The 14,783-nt window shown below is 36.3% G+C and overlaps 1 protein-coding gene across 7 annotated transcripts in view; it reads right to left on the reverse strand.

The window, feature by feature from the left end:
* PTPRD (protein tyrosine phosphatase receptor type D) overlaps positions 1–14,783 on the reverse strand; it is a 1,172,279-nt gene that overhangs the window by 30,104 nt on the left and 1,127,392 nt on the right. For all 7 annotated transcript variants that reach the window (XM_054517855.1, XM_036402900.2, XM_036402899.2 and 4 more), the window contains 2 exons: positions 5,740–5,859; positions 5,046–5,200 (listed from right to left, as the gene is read on the reverse strand). In XM_054517855.1, coding sequence (XP_054373830.1) covers positions 5,046–5,200; positions 5,740–5,859 — 275 coding nt within the window. The remainder of the gene's footprint in view (positions 1–5,045; positions 5,201–5,739; positions 5,860–14,783) is intronic.

Consider the following 14,783-nt stretch of genomic DNA (forward strand, 5'->3'; position numbering starts at 1 on the left):
GGAGTGGAATTATGCATTTATGTTATGACAACTACACCATTCGTGGAGGTAGTCCTTACAAAATATCTGATTACTTAAATTAAAAAATCTGCATTTAGATTAGGCCTTGATGTTTCCCTTGGTGTTCCATAATTCTTTCAGCAATGATCTATGTCTTTTTTCCCTTAAAATTAACATACCTCTGAATATGTTTTAGCTACCTTTTCCAGTAAAAATCCTGCCAACTTTTTTTGCACAAGTGTGCTGGTTTTGGCTGGACTACAACTTATTTTCTTCCCAGACTTCTTGCCTCTGTTTCAGTGTGTGGTGCAGGAGCTCAAGGAAGGTGGGTGTGCATGGAAGGTTGGGAGGAGACACAGGTAACTCAAACTGACCAAAAGGGATATTCCAGACCATACGGCATCATGCTTAACATATAAAGAGGGGTGAAGAAGAAGGAAGGGAGAGACTTTTGGATTGATAGCATTAGTCTTCCCAAGTCATCATTATGTGTGATGCTCTCCTGGAGATGGCTGAACACCTGCCTTCTCATGGGAAGCACTGAATAAATGACTGAATTCCTTGTTTTGCTTTGCTTGTGTGTGCAGCTTTTGCTTTCCCTACTAAACTTCTTTTATCTCAGCCCATGATTTTTCCAGCTATTACTCTTTTGATTCTCTTCCCAATCCCTCTGGAATGGGAGCAACTAAGCAGTTGTGTGGGGCTTGGCTGCTGGCAGAGGTTAAACCACAGCAACAAGTAAGAGCTTTGACTGGTAGAATGTCCTTATGAAATTCTCAAAATGTTTTTGACTTCTATATTAGATTCAAATTCAATACCGTACAGGCAATCAAACCATTATCAGAAGTAGATGTCTAAATGACAAGCAAAGATGCCTGCTGCATATACATTAGTATTAAATAATTATCAATGTTTTGGAAATTCTGATCATATAATTCTGTATTTCTTTGCTATTATCACATGAATATTATTAAAAATATTCCCATTTGCATATCTTTGACATACATTTATCAGAAATCATCAAGTTTAGTAATGTAGAATGGTAGTATGTACATTCTTAGTTAATTTCACTAGATAGAACTATGTTTTTTTGGTCGCTGTTATGTGAGAAGAGGGTATTCAATTATGTACTGGGTGGGCTCTTCAGTAATCAGGTGTTTTCAGCTCAGACTTCTTCCCATTATGACACTGTACTATTAAATAAACTCTTTACACATTCAAAAACCATTTCCTAGGGACAGGATATTAAAATAGCTAACCAACAAATGAGGCTTTGATACAAACTTGTCTGGGGTCACTCGTGAACTGGGTCTCCATCTACCTTGATTCTCTATTGGACATTTAGCTGTACCCCAAAACCATGGAGCAAACTAGAAAACCATGTAATCCCTTAACATGAAATGGACTGAAAGACAACTGCTGGTCATTATTAAGGCAGATGGGTAGAAATGGAGTAAGAAAAATCCTAGGGTAAACCTTTCACTTGCAATACATACCTATAAATAAAGAATAAATAGGGGGTTACTCTGTAAGCATCAAAACACAGACAGGTGGCTCTTGTGTTCCTCACCCACGCAGGGTGAGAAATAAATTCTCCCTGTACTGTTGACAGCTTTGTTTTTCAGTTTCTATGGTTTAAAAGTTTGCAGAAAAGGACTTCCACAGGTTCTTCAAGCCTACTCTTTCTTTTTATCAAGCACATTTTGAAAGGAAGCTCCCATTCTGTTTATACTTCTGTAATGTGATTATTAGAATTTCCTGAGCTCTGATATTTTGGTAGGTACTGGAAGAAATATAAAAGAAGGTATTAGTGTTGTCTCAGATGGCTTAAAATTGCCACTATAAATCCTGTGTTCCTTCTAGAAACTAAACTCAGATTACTCCTTCAATGAGATATTGTTAAGACTGTCTACCATAGGCAAAGGATATAAGATATGGTTCTGTAATGTATTGTTTGGCTCCTAGTTAGAAAAGTCTTAAGTACTTTTTAAATCTGGATGATGAAAAGGGGAAATTTAATGAAAAGGGATTTAGGTAGACCTAAACGCAAAATGGGAGACAATAACAGACAAGATACAGAACAAGGACAAGAGGAATATTAAAAAGGATGTAGAGGCAGAATAGGGGCCAGGAAAGGAATAAATGAAAATCAAGAAGTTTGTCAAGAACAGAAAAATATCTCAATGGAAAACAGCAACTAGTAGAGTGTAGTAAAAGTAAAAGGAGATGCTTGGCAAAAATTAGAATGACAATTACCATTAGAATTACAATCTCACTTCAGAGAAAATACTAAGAAAGTTAGGAACATATTTCATTAAATGGTTCAGCAATGTGATATCAACAATGAAATAAGTTTTATAAAACAATGGAATTGAAGGACACAACTAGAATATAGTTATAGGGGTCCAGAGAATAAGGATCAGTCTAGATGTGGAGAGAAAAAATTGATAAAAGTGTTAAATGACTTATAATAGGCAAAGGAAAGATTGGAATGGAGAAACTTACAAAGTGAGCAACAGAGAAGAGAAGGAAAAAAATGGAAAGCAGATTCTAATTAAAAACTGGGTAATGTGCAGAGTTTGTACTTAATTGTTTTAAATTCATTTTTTATAGCTTAAAATGAAATGTTTATGCATGTCCAGTACTTCAATTTCAAACCAAATAGGAAAAATTTTCATATTGCTGTGTGAAAGACATATCCTTTAGACTAAAAATGCTGTGGTGATGCTCTATAGTTGTTCCTCTTTTGATTTTTTGAACCAATTTAATAATCATAGAATCAAAGGATAACCTGAGTTGGAAGGAACCTACAAGGATTACTGAAATCTGACTTCTGTCCCTGCACAAGACAGGCCCAACAAAATCATGTTGAATGTAAAATGATAAGGCAATACAAATCCCTGAATATTATGTTGCTACATAATGCCTGAAAAGTGACATGTTAATATGACTATTGTGAGAAACACTTTAGTTACTTCATTAGTCTATCAGTTGGATAGTCAACACATTACATTGAGGAGGTAATTAGCAGATTAATAAACTTTGGACTGTTCAGAACACTTGATGCTAAATGTCCAGCCTGTTTTAATTATAGAGACATACATTTTAATTTTTTTCAGAAACCTGGTTACATTAATTCTGTTCATAGACAAATTGTTAGGAGTCAAATTTAAAAACCTTATTAAAATAATAGGATATGTGAAAGTCTGTTTTTTAGAGGTTAGGTTGTATGAAGTGACTGAAATCCTAATGTCTCTAGTAATTATACATAAGGCAAAAAGCTTATATATAGCAGATTATGCTTATTGCAGATAAATTATTGATACATAAATCAATAGGAATTTGGGATAAAAAAAGTCCCTCAGGCATAAAATCATACTACATAACTTGACCACCACTTTCAATGAAATCTGCATGAAAAACTAATGACAAAGAGAAAATAATTGCCTTGTGCTTCATCAGTACCACTGAGTGATAACAAGCAATGCATTTTATTTCATCTTTTCCAATGACTAGCCATAAAAACTGATTTAATTTGCCTATTTTTCCATAGCGGTAATTTAGGCTACTATATGAAGAGATTTTCCAGAGTGGGAAAATTAATTTCTTCTATTAAGTTTATTTTTGAGGTAGCATCCTCACTGTTGAGCAACTTTGGAGTATGCTATATATGGATGAAGCTAAAGAAGTTGTATCTGAGGAAATCTAAAATCCCAGACAATAACCAAAATGTTTTAAGACTCTAAATGCAAGTACAAAAATATGCCTCTCCATTCAAGAAACACTCAGTAAGCTCTATGAGTATATTTGTGTTGTTATTTCTAATTATTCCATATTTTTAATCCTGGTGTTTAAATAAACATTTAATATCTGTGTTCCATGTTCTCTGGTATTTTGTAAACAGTCTGTGCCTTTCAACATTTAAGTTCTGCTTATTTTGTTTTCCTGTTGAATTTATTTTTCCATCTTGTTTACAGGAGACTCTTTCAATCACTTTAAAAGTGTTTAAATTATCAGATTCCATGTATGGGCTGCCAATATAAGAAGTCAGAACTAGACATAGTGGTATGCTGTAATTACTATTCCTCAGGTTTTGGATGAAAAAAGCAAGACTGGTTTTCAAATATGCTAAGCATTTGTAACTGCAGAGATCCATATATAGTAGCTCTCAGCCTTACTAACTGAAGGTATTCCAAACTGAAGTTCACAAGAAATAGTGATCTTAGGAGCTTGCTTTGAAAAGGGCTACACAGCAAGCTATACCACGTATGAAAATATAGCCCTGGAATGAGGGAACACATCTTGGAGTTTATTTCAATCAGAATTGGTATATGTGTTCTGATAACGTCCTTATCTGTTCAGCAAATTCCAAAGAACCTGTATCTCTTACTCTTCATTTTCTTTAGTCCCAACACACAAAAAGCAGCTGACTTTTTTTCTTCCATTGTTACTAATTCATACCTTACAATGCCTGAAGACGTGCGCTACTTTGCCAAAAAGCATGGAGAACTAATTTCCCTGGAACTGAGTTCGGCTTGTTCCCCAGTTACATCCTTTGCATTTTCAGTTCCTCAAAGTCCTAAACCGGGGATTCAACCTTGAATACAGATTCAGGTCTTACCTGAATTTATCAGTCTTAATTCCCATGTTTGCTACTTTCTCACACAATATAAGTTAAGTAATAATTTCAAAAAGTGTTTAATTGCTTAAAACATACTTTTTTCAATACTTAGGCTCTTAAACCAATACCATCCTCTTCCTTTTTCATGCCACATTCTGAATGCCACAGATACATTTGTATTTTCCCTGCAGACATTCTTCCTGGAGATCTTTTGATGTACTAAAATTAAATTAATTGTGCATAGACCAAATAAAATAATTCTAGCCTACCCAAGTTGGCAGTGCCATAGTTGATTTGCAATGCAACCACCTTTTTCTTTGACAGACTCAGAAGTCTATTTGAAAGAAAATCATACTTTCATCTGCAACAAAACAGAAAGCAGGAACCTTGACATACCATGCTTTGAAGAAACTTCTGGGCTTACCTGCAATGCACAACCATAGGTCCAGCATCAGGTGGATTGCAAGTCTTGACTCGTCGCAGAAAAGCCAAGAATGGTGTTGGGTGTTCTGGGACACCATGGTCAGGCCAGGCAGTGAACTGGAATTGCCTCACTTCCCTTTTCTCACTTGAGCCATTCTATGAAATTTAAAAGTTTCATGACACAACTGCTACTTGAGATTATATCAGCACTTTTCAGTAAAACAACTGCTAAAGCATATATACCAGTGAAAATTGTTTAAATATTTGGGGCCAGAAAGAAAAAGAACTATGGATGAAAATCCTAATTACAGATTCAAACAATGTAAGATGGACTGTACACTTTAAATGGACTGTACACTTGTGCACCACAAGTATTCAGCTTTTTCATGGTGAGAGCTCTGCATTAACTTACAAAACTTCATGTTATCAGGAACATGTACTCTGTAGAAGTGTCAATATTCAGCGCTGTTAGAAGGAAACAAGGGTAAGGCTAGAAAGGAGGAGAAGAGGAGAAAGGGAATAAGGAAGTAAGGGGAAAAGGCACACAGGTAAGGCAAGAAGCAAAAGGAAGAAGGAGGACAAGGTGACAGGAGGGAGGCCAGTGATAGAAAGGAAGGAAGGAATGGAAGGTGAGGGAAAAAACTGCCAGCCTTTCAATTTGAGAGCATATAGTAAGTATATATAAGTATGTATACCTTGTGAAGTGCAAATGTACGAACACAGTATGTTGCCAATTCAACAGTGTCTAAAAGGGTGACTTGGATTAGTCCATAAGTTTCTGTGCCTCTGCTTGGCCAGTATTGATCACACTTCACCTGCAGTGAAAAATATGTTATCATTTAGTACTTTTAATACTGAAATTTATTACATATCTGACTGTATATCACCATAGGCTTTGAAAATATGTGGAGATACAATGGCCAACTTCCAACATAAGAAATTTATTTTATCATCCAGAGGAACTGCTCTTATGGTCATAGATTATATAATATCTTCTTCCATAATGGGCAAGTTCAGTAGGACATATAATTGGGAAATGCTAATAAACACAGATACACTGAAGAAAAAAACAATTTATAGTAGCCTAAAATATGACCTATATATTCACTTTTCACAGTCCATAACTTAATAACAGTACAGCAACACAGGTGGAACATTTTTTTAATATTTGCCATATTTTGCATTAGTCCCCAAACTTATAAACTACTGCTTTGATGTTAGTATTTATTATGTATAGATATAGCTCAGTACAAGCAAGTAGGTTTTTAGAAATAATTTCTCTACACTGATAAATGAAACGGCATCAGCAACTATTAAGTGGACTGTGAGAAAAAAATTTCCTTCTGAGATCAGTGTTCATCAGAGAAGAAGCATATCATGAAATTGAGTCCACAGGCATTTAAAAAAATAGTTTGGTAGAGAGTTCATCCATCAAATCTAAAAAAAACACAAAGCCTTTCATTCAGAGGAATCCTAATTTTAAATTTCCACAGTCTAGAATTAAAATATGCAATACTTCTATGTAAGATGACACATAAGAGAACCATATTTTTATCATCATTTCTAAGGCTCAATAATTTGTATCGGTTAAAAAGGGTATTTTCAATGATAACTGTTAAGAAAACAGAAATGCTGAACCCCTAAACCCACCCAAAAATGTAGTAAAAAGCAGTATGGCAGTCAAGTAATTTAAAACATTTGACTTTCAGTGGCTGATGGGTGAAACAGAGAGTCAATCTCTATTCTATTTATAACAATACATTCTTACCAATTAGCCCTGCCTACAGTACAGAAAATAAGTTTAAACTGAGTCCAGTAACAACGCAGTGGGTTTTTTTAATACATGTCTTCATTAATCACTCCAAGCCAGACGCATACAAAATTCAATGAGAATACACTAAATGTAACAAACATCAAAAGCAGAATATTGCACAATATTTGCAGTAAAAAGATGTGAATTGTCATGCTAATCCACGAGGGAAAGTGATTATTTCCCCAAAATGGAAAATTAAGATATGCATCTTTGAAACTCGTGGTTCTCCAGGTTCTTCATTCTGCACAATAGTTATTGAAAAAAGACTTAGTATGCTACCCAACACTCCAGACCCAAATAGCTCTTTCTCACAGATCATTTTATTTTGAGGCTCAGAGGTCACAGATCATTAATGGCTCAAAAATCACAGTCTGAGAACAAGTAATCTAGATAGAGAAGAAAAAAATTCTACCCACTGAAGCAGGGGATAAGAATTAATTAGTGGCAAAGTAAAGGGAAACAATTTTTTACAGGCAATGATAATTTAGTTTAGAGAAAACGAATTTCAACAAAGTAACTAAAAATGTTTATTGACACTGCTCTATTAAAAAATAGGATTGATAGTGCAAAAATTCTCTTATTAAGTAAATAAATAATTACTTCCTTGTGTCACTTACTGAAAGAACAAGTACTGCAAATAGTTCACAAATATCCAGTATATAATTGCAAGATTCCTAGTACTTGCCCCTTTGCTCTTTGTAAATCAAACTAAAAAGCATGTTTTCAATTGAGACATTTAAATATAATTATAGAAAATCTAGCTTCATTTTCTAATTAATATAGAAGCAGTGCAACATGTCTATATTGGTTACCTGCATTTTAAACAAATAAGTTGTGGTTTATTATTTATTAATTCCCATGGAATGGAATGTTTTTGGGAACATTTTTTCATAGAAAGTGTGGATACACAGTAACTGTAATTTGTAATCTTAGCAACTACAGGTTTACTCTGACTAAACCTGGGGTTTTTTGAATTAATAAAAATGATTTTTTAAAATTCAAACAAGAGAGAAAAGTGTAGCTGTGCCTTTGCATGCCTAAATATGTTGTTCTCTTCACTGGGCAGATCTAACAATGAAATTATATGCTTATAGAAGCAGTACCAGCTTCCAGAAAGCATTTCTGAAAAATTACTCACCTTGCAGTTTGCTAATGACAAAGTTTGACCAGTTTGAAAATGACAGAAAATGTTTGTTTTATTTTTATTTTGTAGAGTGATCTAATGTTAAAAATTTACTCAGACTTAGAAGGCTATTTTTCAGTTACGCTGGGAAAAAATAAATGTGCATGCTCCTTTAGGTGGAGATTTTGTTTGGGTTTTTTTTTAATGTACTAGTTTATCTAACATAAACTTCAATTATGGTATATTTTTTCTAAAATACTTTCTGTGAGACCTACATGATGCAGAGGACTGCTGCTGGAAGCAGACAGTAAGTGTTCAATAAGAAACTCAATTTGTAATGTAGTATATATATTATTTGAAAGTGGAAACTGATGAAAGTAAGTATCAATTTTTTTAGAAAGAAAACCTGATTTCAGGTTGATGTGGATTTAACCTTCTGGAAGAGCACATGAAGTGTAAATTGATTGAACTGCATCTTCTGTCCCTTTTGCCTATTGATTTTTCTGAGATCAAGAGGTCTTCTTCAGAGATGTGTCCTTATGTGCCTCCTACCCTCATTTGCTCTGTGATCATAAACCTTATATTCCCAATACTCCTAACAATTTAGAGTCCAATTTATCTTTGTGAGAGATTAAGCAATGTTTTCTATTGGACTTCACGGGCAGCAGAGGACCAGATAATACAAGTTGATTGGTAAGACACTACTTTCTGAGACAGAGTTCTTTCCAAACCTTTTATTCTATGTTAAGATCCCAGTCTTCAGCTCTTGAAGTGGGAGAGGTTACATATCCTATGTTCTTTTCAGAAAAAGAATCTCAACCCCCAAAATTTAACACTAAATGTCAACAAGTCAATTTTGAATTTTTTTTGCCAAATGTGTTCTTGCTTTAGCTTTTTTGGCCTGTTTAATTTCTGTGTAGTAAGAGCCATTTCTCTCTTGCTTCTGTAAATTATTTGGAAAAAAATATTTTGGCAAAGTATGCTGATGATAATACTAGCCCTCTCCAGAGTGACAATCACAGTGTTTTTATTGTGAGTTATTTTCTAATATATCTTTGATAAGCCCTCACCTCATAGTCATCATCTTTCTCTTATCCATGTAGTTCTGAGTTCCAAAGGTACATCTTTTCCCTAGCAGACTATATTCACCTGCATCCAAGAGTTTTTCTGTGCCACTAACTGCACATGAAAACAGCTTTCACCAGAAAATATCTACTATTCTCTTGCCTACAACTAAAGATGGCAAGATGAATGACGTAGACACATGAGTGTGAAATAATTCACTGGTGATCTAAGAGTGGTTTTTTTAAGAGAAATGTAACTAAAAGTACTGAAGAGCATACCTTTTACTCCTACTTTCACTCTCACAGAATCACAGAATCACAGAGTGACAAGGTTGGAAGAGACCATCAAGATCATCAAGTCCAACCATGCCCTAACACCTCAACTAAACCATGGCACTGAGTGCCACATCCAGTCTTTTCCTAAACACATCCAGGGATGGTCACTCCATCACCTCCCTGGCAGGCTACTCCAGAATTTTATCACTCTTTCCATAAAAAACTTTTTCCTGATATCCAACCTATATTTCCCTTGGTGCAGCTTGAGACTGTGACCTCTGGTTCTGTCAGTTGCTGCCTGGAGAAAGAGACCAACCCCACCTGACTACAGCCACCTTTCAGGGAATTGTAGAGAGTGATAAGGGCACCTCTGAGTCTCCTTTTCTCCAGGCTAAACACCCCCAGCTCCCTCAGTCATTCCTCACAGGGTTTGTGTTCCCAGCCCCTCTCCAGCCTCGTTGCCTCGTCTGGACACGCTCCAGCGTCTCAAGGTCCTTCCCAAACTGAGGGCCCAGAACTGGACACAGCACTCGAGGTGTGGCCTCACCAGTGCCGAGTACAGGGGAGAATGACCTCCCTGCTCCTGCTGGCCACACTGTTCCTGACACAGGCCAGGATGCCTTTGGCCTTCTTGGCCACCAGGGCACACTGCTGGCTCATGTCCAGTCAGTTGTCACCAGTACCCCCAGGTCCCTTTCCAGCCACACCGTCCCCAGCCTGTAATGCTGCAGGGGGTTATTGTGGCCAAAATGCAGGACTCAGCACTTGGATTTATTAAACTTCATCTTGTTAGATTCTGCCCATGCATCCAACAATTCCAGGTCTCTCTGCAGAGCCCTCCTACCCTTCAACAGATCAACACATGACCCCAGCTTAGTGTCATCTGCAAATTTACTAATGAAAGACTCAGTACCCTCATCCATGTCATCAATAAAGGTATTGAACAGAACTGGCCCCAGCACAGACCCCTGAGGACACCACTGATGACTGGCCCCAGCTGGATGTGGCACCGTTCACCTCCACCCTCCGGGCCCGGCCTCCAGCCAGTTCTGAACCCAGCACAGAGTGCTCCTGTCCAAGCCATGGGCTGCCAGCTTGTCCAGGAGTGTGCTGTGGGAGACGGTGTCAAAGGCCTTGCTGAAGTCCAAACAGACAAAATCCACAGCCTTTCCTGCATCCACCAGGTGGGCCACTTGGTCATAAAAAGGGACCAGGTTGGTCAAACATGACCTACCCCTCCTAAAGCCGGGGTCTGATACCCTGGCCACCCTGTTAGTTCTGTGTGATGAAAATCAATATAAACTGTTCCATGACCTTACTGGGTGCTGAGGTCAGGCTAACTGGCCTATAATTACCAGGGTCCTCCTTCCCACCCTTTGTGTGAATGGGTGTCACATTGGCCAGCTTCCAGTTATCTGGAACCTCTCCAGTGAGCCAGGACTATTGGCAAATGATGGAGAGGGGCTTCACAAGCTCTTCTGCCAGCTCCCTCATGACCCTGGGATGGATCCCATCTGGTCCCATGGATTTATGAACATCCAAGCATCTCAGCAGTTTTCTGACTTCTTCTCCTGGATAACAGGGGGACCATCCTGCTCCCTGACAGCATCTCTCAGCCCATGATCCTAAGTTGCACACTGCCAAAACCACTACATATGAAATCAGAGCAGCTCTCAAATGACTAAATACAATAAAAAGAAATCTTTTTCGGTGCCATAGAAATGAATGTAGCTATAATATATAACTAATGGTAGGCACATTCTCTTAACTTGCCTCTCAAACATACACATATTTTCTTTCTCTACATTTCTTCCATTCAGACCATGCAAATCCTTGCTCTTTATGGAAGTACAAATATTCACTGAAAGCAAAGCTGTAAAAAAATGTAAATGCATCCTTTTTCATTAAAAATGAGAAGCTTGAGACATTTTCAGACTTGAAGGGTTTCAGCTACAGTGTTCCTAATATTCATGGATATTCACACTTCAACAAGTCATAGACACTAGAGAACATGCTGCTATGCATCAACAGAGCTGAAGGAAGTGTATTTCCATATGAACATATGAATACAAAGATTCCTGACATTCAAGGGTAGAGAAATAATTTTCCAGTATAAAGTTCCATCATTCATGCTGAAAAGATCCTTCAGGTAATTCTTAACACATGAACCAGCTGTTACAAGCCATCTAAGATTATAAGGACAAAACAAAAAAAGATCAGGAAAGAGACAGAAAACTAGTGTAAGGCAGATACATATAGCAAATGATTTGCTGTAAGAACAGAGTATTAATTATGCTGAATCTAGGATACAAAATATCAGTAGAACATAATTTCTTGCTCCTGTTTTCTTATAAAAAGACTTTTGCAGACAGAATTTTCTATAGTATTTGCAGATGACTTTCCTTCAAAAACAGAAGAATAACATAATAAATTATGTTGAATGGCAATAATAATTATGCAATAAAAAAGGTAGTGCCAATTGTTGCTGGTGGAACCTGTCTCAGACCCTAGCAGCTAATTTACTGCCTCAGACATTTCAGCTGATGTTTTTCTCCAAACAGATTTTACATCGAAGCCATTTTCTTTTTCCAGCAATGCCTTGCCACCTAAGGATTAGGCTGATATGACTCTAAAGCTTAAAGACACTTACAATAGTATTTGAGATTATAATGCAAAGATTAAAAAAAAATCAGAATACAGACAGGTTTTTTGATTTTATTTAAATAAGATTTGCTCTAGTGCAACTCACTGAGTTCAGTCTAGGCTTAAATGAAAGATTAAAATATAAATTCATAGTCATAAATAAGTTTTGAATTTTGGTCTTAATTACAGTAGCCACAAAAAGAAATTCCAGTAAGAATCTGGAGGCAACATAAATGAACCATAGGCTAATCAATTCATAACAAATTTTAGTCCTCTACTAAGGCTTCAAATACACCCTAATGACTCCCCTATTTTCTGGAATTTCTGAGATATGATTAATAGGTTAACAGTTAATGCTGAAAGATAGTTGATTAATTAAAGAAATTATCCCCAGATTTTTTCCATTCTGATCCTTTTGAAAGAGTGTGGTATGGTTATTAAAACAAAAGGAAACAGATATTGAAAGGAATATTGGACATGTTTAAAAGTGTTCTCTATCTCTATTTTCATCTTCATCTATACAATCAAAAAACAGTTCAAGGCTGTATTGCTGGTATCAATGTGACATGCCTTTTTTGAGCTCCTTCTAACAGCAGGGAAGGCATGGTTTTAATGAATTAATTTTGAAGGATGAGTCTGTCAAACAGTTAAGTTCAGCAAGATTTTCCAGAAATGTCTTGAAAAGGTTTCAATGAATGGACTGACTGGAAAAGTGAATGTGCTGTCTACTTTTTGTTTCATCCTCTTGTACTCAAAGCTGATCACTCTGGGCAGCCTGAATAATACTTTCACTGAATAAGATATTACAGTATGAAGAACATATTGAACATTTCAGCCTGCTATTCAAGCGCTGTAATGAAGATCTACTATTTTCCATAAAAGAGAACTACCTCTTTAAGCTGATATGAAGAATATGATATAATAAGCTGATATTATGTAAAATATCAGTGAAACAAAAGGATCAAAAGAATGAAACACCAGATCAAAAAAATTCTATTATTATTATGTCTTTGGTTCACTTGAAACAGAACTAATACATGAAAAGGTACATTGGAAGGTGTTTTGTGGACCTAGAGGTCTCAATCTGGATTTTGATTTTTGAATGCAACTTCAAGCCAAGGTGAGCTTTCTATAACTAGTTTAATACACAGATGAAATTCCTAATCTCATAAATGTATTTCATACAGTTCCTGTTACATGAACCAGAAAATTCCCCTAGAAAAAGCATTGATTACCTCAGTATCCATCTGTGTCCATTAACTTCCTTAGAACACAGGACAAGCTCTGTAAATTATGTAAAATGTTAAAAATAATATTATTTTTCAGAGACACCTGTTAGAAGAACCTAAATTTTCCTGATTTGTTGCTTGCCATAAAGGGCAACTGGCCTTGAGCTTTTCACCATAATCTGCTAAATAAGGAAAAGTAGGATCACTTTTTGATAAACAATACTAAATCCACTCTCTGACATTTTCAAGCCTCAAATTGCTTGACAGAACACCATATGCTGAAGCAATATGCTACAATGCTAAACCAAACATGACCTAATCATGTGTCCAGAGAAGCCACAAAGCCAGTGAAGGGTCTCAAATCTAAGTGATGATGAGGATACAATGGTTGCTCAGTCTGGAGAAAAGAAGGTTCAGGGGGTACCTTATTGTGGTCTAGAACTACCTGAAAGGAGGTTGTGTGAGGTAGGGGTTGATCTCCTTTTCCAGGCAACCAGCAACAGGAAAAGACTGCAGCAGAGAGGTTCAGGTTGTATATCAGGAAAAAATTTCTTCACTGAAAGAGTGGTTAAGCATTGGAAATGCCTCACCAGGGAAGGGGGGGGCTCACCATCCCTGGAAATGTTCAAAAAAATGAATGGACATCTCACTTTGTAATATAGTTTAAGGAGCACAGTGGTATTTGCTAAGGTTGGATTTCATGAAGGTCTTTTCCAACCTTAATGATTCTGAGATTCTATGTCCAGTCAATTCTGAAAACAAGCAGAATTTTTAATCTTCTAACTCAAAATGTCAATGGGCATTTTCTACATGTGGCATAGTTCCTCTGTCTGTATTAAGAGAGGAATTATATGAGGTAGTAGTATATGTCTTACCTCAAGTGCAAAGCAAAGGAATTAAGAAAATAAAGTCGAATTGCAGAGTTAGAATATGGTTTTGACTAAACCATTTGCTATACATACACTTACTTCAGGGAAATAATATTTTTATGGAAAACTATCAGTTTACCCTAACAGCTAAAAGAAACCACAAGAATGATAACACAAAAAACCTAGATGATTGCCTTGAGAAATACTTTTGGCAATACCAGGTATTGTCAGCTAGAGACCATTTCAGGTAAGACTCTGCAGCAGACAGTCCTTGAAAGTTTACAATGGAAGACACTGCACACAATATCCCACCAAGGTTGTTCCATTCTTGACATTACATTTTGGAAGTTCTTTAATAGTTTGATATAAATAATCTTCACTGCATAGCTTATTTCTTCCTCCTTAAAGCCCCAAAGGCAGGGAAAATGGTAGATTGTTATGGAATTTTTTAAAAGCCTTTCACATGCTGAAAGAATACTGTGATTGCCTTCACTGTCTTATATATAAAACAAATCAAATATTACTATTTCTCCAGCATCTGATCATCACTGTTCTCTTCTAGATTCTCTCTAATTTACCAAGATCTTTTCACAATGAGCATTGATTCTGTCTGTTCTCAACTTCAAATGTATATAAGCTGAAATAACCAGACTTGGAGCCTATTAAATGTGTAAAAGCAAAATTAACCCTACTTATAGTACAGCATTTCCACAGTTTTTTTA

The sequence above is a fragment of the Molothrus ater genome, chromosome Z (genome assembly GCF_012460135.2).
Source record: "Molothrus ater isolate BHLD 08-10-18 breed brown headed cowbird chromosome Z, BPBGC_Mater_1.1, whole genome shotgun sequence".
Classification (NCBI taxonomy): Eukaryota; Metazoa; Chordata; class Aves; order Passeriformes; family Icteridae; genus Molothrus; species Molothrus ater.